Genomic DNA, 9305 nt, shown 5'->3' on the forward strand with positions numbered 1-9305 from the left:
TTACAAGCTAAATTGCCGGGAAGAATTGCCAGAAAAGTGCCACTAATGCGCCAAAAAAATATCAAGACAAGATTAGAATTTGCTAAAGAGCACCTACAATGGTCCGGGTGTGAAGGCGAAAAAAAATGGAGAAATATTTTATGGAGCGACGAAACAAAAAAAAAATTTGTTTGGAAACGACTGTCAAAGAAATGTACGCCGACCAAAAGGAAAAGAATTCCACGTTAAATTTACAAAAAAGACGGTAAAACATGGCGGGGGAAACATAATGGTTTGGGGTTGCTTTTCACGGAATGGTGTTGGTCCGATATTCCGAATAGAAGATACCATGAATGCTAGTGGGTATAGAGACATATTGGAAAACGTAATGCTTCCATATGCATCGGAAAATATGCCATTAATATGGACATTCCAGCAGGACAACGACCCAAAACATAGTTCGCAACTTCGGTGAAATGGGTGTGAATATGTCACTGAAAATACACTTCTTAGATAGGCACCTAGATTTTTTCCCCGATAATTTGGGTCATTTTAGTGACAAACATGGGGAACGACTCCACCAGTACCTAGCAATTATTGAAAATCTCTTTAGAGGAAAGAGCACTTGTCGCATGCTCGCTAAATACTGTTGGTCGATATGTCGAGATTAACATACTCCATACAAGCGGCAGAGTAAAGGTATTCATGTTTCTCCATAATATATTTTTATATTTCTTCTTTCTTTTATATCTTTATTTAGTATTTAGTATAGCTTAAATATTTTTTTTATTATATAAATTTAATTTTTTTATAATAATTGTTCCTGCTGGTAGTAATTGGGAATTTGTTAGAATTATACTAAAATATGAAAGAATAAAATTTAAGTAACTCTTTTGTTTCATTTCCAATGATTGTCTTTTTTTATTTGATACACATATTGACAAACATTTATAAAAATATTTATTTAATTTTTTATAAATTTGTGCATCCTTGAAACTTTGAAGTCCTTTAAAAAGAAGAAAGGATCAGAAAATTAAAAACTGAGAACGCAGATTTACTATATACGATCTCCAGTTTCATGTGTATGTGGACTTGTTCAAGTCCAAAAAGTACTATCTAATATTTTTGTAATCTTAATTGCTGTATCGATAAAAGTATGTTTTTTTCTGTTTAGGCTTAACTTATAAAGCTTTTCAAAGGACATTTTTTACAACTTTTCGCCCTGAAAAGTAAAAATAAAAAAAAATTATCTACTTCTAGAAATTGTCCCCTTTCATTTGATATCCATATAAAGAAAAACTAATGAGCAGAAATATTTTTTTGAAATTTGTATATCCTTAAAACTTTGAAGTCCTTTAAAAGGGAGAAAAGATCACAAAATGAAAAACTGAAAACGCAGTTCTACTATATATGATCTCAGGTTTCATATGTGTATAGTGTCGTTCAAGTCCAACAAAAAAAATGTAAAATTGTATCACAGTGTTATCGATAAATGGATGATTTTGTTATGTTGGTAGGATGATAGTCTTTAAGAACTGGTATGATTTGAGACTGTACCGTTTGTTTATACCTGCTGTGTTATTAAATTTTTTCTCAGGTACTATAATTTAGTCATATTTGAATTTCAGTGGACTAAAACTGCTTAGGGTCAAAAGGGGTTAAACAAATTTAATACCAGGAGAAAGGCCAAAGTGTCCTCTTTAAGCCTATATATACTTGTTGATCTGTTTTGACCTGTTTGTTGAACACTTTTTCATTTGAGTGAAATTACTCCCAAATTTGTTTTTAAATTTTTTTTGCAATAAAATTTGGTACATACATTTTTTTTGGCCCGAGGAAGCCTATTGAAAATGACTGAAATCGGTCAATTATTTCACCTAGCACCCATACAAATGTTCTCCTGTTCTCGGTCGTAAATGGTTAATAATTTTTATAAGTATCTACACAAATTTTGCTCCAAATAAGTTTTATGTATATTGAATTAATGTCACCTAATTTTATGATGATCGGTCCATAATTGGTCATAGCTACCATATAATGCCCTCTTCCGAAAATCTCATTAAAGAGCATAAATCTCTTAAAAATGTTGGTATAAACACAAAATTCAACAGAAATAACTTCCATATAGACATAAATCACACGACCTAATTTCATGGCGATAGGTACATAATTAGTCATAGCTCCCATATAATTCCGAAAATCATTCACGAACATAAATTATAGTGTAGGGTATTATATGGTCGAGCTTGTCCGATCATTCTTCCTTACTTGTTTTTATCAGCTTACAACTTTTTTATAAGTAAAGCTGATGCGCATTTTCATACTAAATGCTATAAAAAAATTAAAAGTTCAACTTTAGCTTTAAATTTCTCAACAACTGCTGAACCGATTTCAATGAAACTGGAGACAAATTCCAAATATGTCTGTCCATCAAAAAAAAATTCTAAAATATCTCTATCGGTTTAAAAGTTACAGAGTTTTGGCCGATGAAAAACGATAATGAGCCACTGTGCGCCGTTTTAAATTTAGTACAAAAAACAGTAATAAATAAATAAAAATTGAATTAAAAACATAATAAATTAAATAAAGCAACTTAGGTACCAAAATAAAACGAAATAAATTAACTATTCCAGTGTAAAGAATAATGTAGTGCTTGAGGTGATATTTTATTTTTTATACATATTTTTAAAAGAAAAATAAAGTTTATTTGTTTTAATTTTTAGTTGGAAGAGAACAACAACAACGGAAGAGAACACACATCCAAACTAGACTTGCCAACCGTCCAGTTTTCGTTCTGGAGCTCCACAAATCTTGCTCCCTTTTGAAAAAGTTTAATGTGTGTTACATATTCCATGCAAAATGTGTTTTGGAATAAATGTAAAAAATACAGCCATTTTTACATGTTCCAACTTTGGATGCGTGTAACTTTTTATATAACTGAAAAGATCGAGCAAAATTAAAAAAAATAAACCTAAATAACTCTTGACCTAAAAATGATATGTATGTATGAATGTTTTTTGTAGGACTCTAGGACTATTTATATTTTAAATATCAGCTCATTCGGATCAAAAATGTGTTTTTTAAAGAAACACAAACTGCGAAGCGTTTTGCTTGAAATGCTAGATTTATTTCGAAAAAAATTTGATTGTGCCCAACTCACAGTGGGAGAAAACCCTAATTTAGTGGAACTAAATTCGTATCTTCTAAACGCTTGGCCAAATTAATTTCATTTATATGGAAATATTGCAGGCAAGGAGGTAAGCTAATAAAGTAATACTACATTTTTTACCATATGTAGTCTGTAATATGGCCTTGATATTGGTAAAGAAATTAGGACTGCATCTCACAGCATTAGTAACTGGCAACCTTCCGAAAATTCAAAAATTAAAAAAATAAAATTCTATAAGAATATGGCCATTGGTTATCACAAATAGCGGAAAATATATTTTTATTTTTCTGATTTACCAAGCCTCATATTCCAGCTACATAAAAAAAAGTAAAAATTCAACTTAAAGAAAACCTTGTACTATCCAGCTTAATAACAACTTTGAAACCAATTCTTCATAAAAAAATTTCTGAAATATTTTTTACATTTAAATAGTTGTCAATACCAAACCACTGAAGTTATTAATAAATGTTAAATATTTTTAAGTACAGCAACAACTATAGATTGAAACTACATAACAATAAATCAAATATGCGAAATTTTTTTTTTTTATTTTGCGCCACTAAATTGTTGATTTTTCCCACAGTGCAACTGTGTGATCTTTTCATGATGTCCCGTTTTGGAAATTGCAAAAGGTGGCAAGTTTAATCCAAACATACGTTTTGTTGCGTTTTTGCCAAAGCATGTCTGACAGAATTATTGAAGATTTCAACAGACAGAGAGAGACGGACATGGCTTAATCGACTCCGCTATCTATAAGGATCCAGAATATATATACTTTATAGGGTCGGAAAATTATATTGTGGAAATTACAAACGGAATGATAAACTTATATATACCATTCTCACGAAGGTGAAGGTTTTGAAATTTTTCGGTTTTTTGGAAACTCTAAATTGTACTGTATTTGTTTTAATTGTTACTGTAAGAAATAATTATTTAACTTTTATAGATTCAAAATACTTTCGGCTATATTAACAAAATATTTATTTTTTACATAAATAAGTAAAGCCCTCACTATTCAATTATGTACACTCTATTAAGTTTAAATACTTATTTGTTTAATTTTTCATTTTGGTTTTTTGACATTTGTTAAGACCAATCGTTGTTTTTGTAGAACTGACACCACCTTGTATGAATTCATCTCGATCGAAATGCAGAATACATAAAATTGTAAATGAAAAATTTGAAACGGAACGGAACGCAGAATACCAAAGTTGTCAAATGGAGAATATTACGATTCGAATCGAAATGCAGAATAGGGGTGGTTTACGTAATATGTACAGTTTTTTATTTTATTAAATAGAGTTCTTAAATTCATATACACGTACATATATTATCTATAAGAAATATTTACATAAATTACCCTTAAACGGTCTGTTTTCATATTTATTAACTAAATCTACAACACATGCATTGATAACATCTTTGATGTCGATGGCCCACAAGAAATCTAAATGATTATAGTCAGTATAACTGACTCGATATAGCTTAACGTTTTCTCCTAAAATTTCAGCCATACGATGTACGTCTTCCACCGCTGAAAAGTAATCATTGTCGCTATAGAAAAAATTAACTGGAGTTGAGGGGCGAATATTCTGAATGAAATAATCTGGTGCGACCTTAGTGCTGTATATTTTTTTGTTTCTAATTTTCCCATGGTCATAGTTTCTAAAATAACCAGATTCGTATTCCTGAAGATAGTGAATTAGTTGGCCAGTAGATGAACCAGCGGGATGGGTCTCCATTGTGTCCTCCATTAACGTCTATTTTTATTGAAATTGTAAAAAATAAATAGAGCAAATGACAAAAAAAAATAAAAAATACTTACATAGTTGAAATGAGACGAATCCCAGCCACCAATTAAAAATAAAATGTTACTACAGATTGGAATGAAAGGGGATTTTTCCTGACATATTTCCGGACCTAACATACTAATCAATTTATTGCTGGGCAAAAACTCAGAGTTGCCTATAAGCTCCGCCAACATACTGGGATGACCCAAAAAAGGAGCAGCAATTTTTGCAAGTGGTGACTGCATATTATTCATAAATCCGACAGGCGCCAAAAGGTGAGAAGTTTTTATTTTATCATTGTATCTAGGAATAGTTGAAAGCAAGACCATAAAAACGGTGGTACCTTGTGAATGGCCAACATAATGTAGGCCATCTTGTCCGGTTTGGTAAAGAGTATAATCGATCATTGCTGGTAAATCATATAATGCGATTTCATGCCAATCAAAGTCCCAAAATGAAGGTAGCAAGGGAGATATCGAAGCGTGTTTTTTAGAGTATACATTGCCACGAGCATTGCCCATCCACACATCATACCCGGCATCTGCCATCATAAAAGCCATAGCATCGTCAGGACCATTTAGAACCCATGAATCCGATGAACTAAGTAACCCATGCATTAAAAATACCACTGGCTTATTATTCTCATTCTTGTTGTTTAATCTCGGAGAATATGGAATTCTAAACATTGTTAATACGTAACCATCACTTGTTTGAACTTTATATTCTTCCAAAGGATAACCATGACCAACAACTCTTTCAGCCTAAAATACAACATACATACGTGTAAAAAATTAATCATCTCAAATTAACAACCCATTTAACAAAATAGCGAAACATTTGTTTTCAACTTTTTTTCAAAAATGTTCACAATTATTACGAATTATTGAAGTTATTCGTAAACACTTTACCCACAACAATTTATGTAATAATTCGTAGGTTTTCAGTTATCAATAAATTTCAGGCCCGTGGTATTTAGTATAAACCTACGTCTTGCCGAGCCATTTTTTTTTTTGTTTTAAATAGCGGTCCTTTTGTGTGAAAATGACATTTGATCAAGGCCAGGTGGCAGCGTAACGCCAGCTGACTATTTTTTGCCTTGTGAAATGTCAAAAAGCTTGTTTACAAACATTTTTAAATTTGTTATAAGATTAAAAAGATTATTTTATATTTAAAAAAGTGAGTATTTGTGTATAAAATATTTAAAAGTGTTAAAAAAAACTATTTCATTTATAAAAGTGCGTTTTTGTGATTTTTTTTTTTTGACACTTTACACGGCTTTACACAAACAAAAATTACTATTGTTCTTGTATTGCTGTAGTTACACTGCCACCTTGTTAATACATCTTGCATTTGATAGTGGACATCTATGTGCTTACAAATGTTCTTACAAATTCGATTAGTGAACAAAGCAATTACTCGACAAGATGCGGGTAAAAAGCCTACTGACAATTTCGCATAATTTTTGTTAAATATCGGCGATTCTTCTGAATAGAATTTCATTCTGTTAAACCTACTGTAGATACGAATCTCCGTGGTGTTGGGTTAGCTGTAATCCGCAAAATAAATAAACTCAATATTATTAGCGTCTTCATTTCACGACGATTCTTTGAAATTTTCAATTACAAATAATTTCACAATACTAACTGACTACCTTAGTATTTTTAGCACTTCTTTTATATACCCATTTGAACCCATTCTTATCTACTTCTGTTCTGCATTTTCGTTAAGATATCCTGCATATTATTTATTTGTTTTGAACGCTTATCTGAACGTACAATATGATTTGTTTTATTGCCCTAACTTGGGGCACCAATACACTTTTATTGCTAAGCAGTTATCGGTGATCTCCAGCACTGCAATATATTTTTACTTAATAATAATGAAACTATGTACACAATACCATACCATAGTGATATTTATGTATGTATGTATGTATGTACATAATTTCTTAAAAAAAGTCTCGAGAATGTTTGCCGAAATAATGAGAAAATTACACTCTGATTTTTTTACACTTTTAAAAAACAAAAACAAGTAAGAAAGTATGGTCGGTCAAGCCCGACCATATAATACCCTACACTAAGTAAAGGAGAAAAAAACATTTTTCTTTTACAATTTCAATAATTTATAGTTTTGAGTGATTTTCGGAAGTGGGCCATATATGGACCGATCACCATGAATTATGGCCAGCCAACCAGACGGACGGACGGACAACGTTTTATCGACTCAGAAAGTGATTCTAAGTCGATCGGTATACATAAAGGTGGGTGTTAGACTAATATTTTTGGGCGTTACAAACATCTGCTCAAACGCATAATACCCTCCCCACTATGGTGGTGTAGGGTATAAACATGAACAAAATTCCAAAAAAAAAATCCAACTTTTTTTTTTGATTTTTTTCTTGTTATACCCTACATGTCACCAAATTTTGTTACGATCGTTCCATAATTAGTCATAGCTCCCATATAGACCCGCTTCCGAAAATCACTTTAACATGCATATATCGCTTAAAAATGTTGGTATACTCACAAAATTCAACATAGTAAACTTTCATATAGACATAAATCACACGACCTAATTTCATGGTGATCGGTCCATAATTGGTCATAGCCCCCATATAATGCCCACTTCTCAAAATCACTCAAAAATATAAATTATTGAAATTTTAAATAAAAAATTGTTTTGCTCTTTTACTGTATTATATGTATTATGTGTATTATATGGTCGGGCTTGACCGACCATACTTTCTTACTTGTTTTATTGTGTGAAGATGTAAAAATATCAGAGTGTAATTTTCCATTTTTTTGAAATGAATACCCTCATTATTTCGGCAAACATAGTCAATGTTTCAAAATTTTATACAATGTATTTTGTTGTTGTGTCATCCATAAAATTGCATAGAGTAACATTTTGTAATACATTTTACTCCCAGTTGCACCTCTAGTTCTATGCTATGCTAAAGTCCTAACAAAACATTCTGTAAAAATTTAAATTTCCAATTTTCATATTTTCAAACATGAATGAAGGGTTCCTGTACCGCCGAAATGTTTAGACCAATTACAGTGTTGTCGGTCATTGAAAATGTGTTTGAAAGGATTTACCATAATCAGATTTTAACCTACATAGTATATGAGAAACAACAATTTTCTGAATGATTATCAATATGGATTTAGAACAGGCTGATGAAGGACATAGTAGCGAAGCAGGTTTATTTATTTATTCAACTAAAGCTTTTGATCTTTAGATCATAAAATTTTGATAAAAAAAATTTAGGTAAAGAAGTGGCCACTTAAAATCGGTACGGATTAAAGCAAGCATAACTTTTAAATGAAACAACGTATGTTAACATTTTATATATGAAATTAAAGGTAATTTATTAAGCTTTAAAAAATATATAACTGTAGGTTTATGTGTCTTTATTGCGAATAAATTGTCTGGCTTTTCTTCTTATGCCTCCCATTAATAGCTGTACAGCTTTTCTTCCCATTTCTACCGTTATTCCAGCATATTTATTCCACTTTGTTCTCATCAAAATCCAGTTATTAAATGTACCTGCACTCTTTTTCAATTTACGTTTAACAATTGCCCAATATATGTTTCTCGATTGGACGAAGATTTGGGCAATTTGTTTAATTGATGTGTTTTGGTATAACATCAATATTATTCTCATTATATCACTTCATAGTTGTATTTGAGTAATGACAACTTGTCATTGAGTAATGACAAGTTGGCTAAAACTTTGTATCAGATGTGTGATGTCTTATAAATGACAGCAATCGCTGTGAAAAAATCAATTTGGATTGTATGGGCAGTGGGCGTGGCCTATTTTGATAAAATTTAATTTTTTTCTTAATATAGTCCATACACAGAAAAAAGTTTCAACATAAATATTATGATTCGAATTCATTGATTTCAATTCATTACATTTATAAATAATTTCTTAAATAGTATGATTTGTTTAATATTTTATGTTTTGAAATAAAATCAATCTAGAAGGCCTGAAAAATATAATTTCAATTTCATTTTTATTTTTATGTTGTTCAAAAATGTTTGAAATTTTTTATGGAAAATTTTTAGTTTTTTTATGATTTTCAGCTACAAAATGATATAAAAAGCGCGAAAATGAATAAATTGATTTAAGAGGATGAAATGCTTTTATATTTATGAATGTTTTATTATGTTTAATGATAATTTTTAAGTTTCAGATATTCTCCTTTTTATCTTAAAATATTGGCCAATATATGGCTATTATGCAAATATTCTTGCACTAATTCATTATATAATACAAGTATAATGCAATTTATTAAAAATATTAAGTAAAAAAAGCAAAAATTTCCGTCATGTAAAATTTTATAATATTTATGAACATG

The 9305-nt window shown here is 30.4% G+C and overlaps 1 protein-coding gene across 1 annotated transcript; it reads right to left on the reverse strand.

Annotated features, from left to right (window-relative positions):
- Positions 1 to 4407: 4407 nt before the first annotated feature.
- Positions 4408 to 6594, reverse strand: LOC135948795 (lipase 3-like). Its single transcript, XM_065498247.1, has 3 exons — positions 6453 to 6594; positions 4974 to 5699; positions 4408 to 4908 (listed from the first exon to the last, which is right to left on the reverse strand). The coding sequence occupies exons 1-3, from the start codon at positions 6528 to 6530 to the stop codon at positions 4483 to 4485; spliced, it is 1230 nt and encodes a 409-aa protein (XP_065354319.1). The 5' UTR covers positions 6531 to 6594; the 3' UTR covers positions 4408 to 4482.
- Between the last annotated feature and the right edge of the window lie 2711 nt (positions 6595 to 9305).

This window comes from Calliphora vicina, chromosome 1, assembly GCF_958450345.1.
Source record: "Calliphora vicina chromosome 1, idCalVici1.1, whole genome shotgun sequence".
NCBI lineage: Eukaryota > Metazoa > Arthropoda > Insecta > Diptera > Calliphoridae > Calliphora > Calliphora vicina.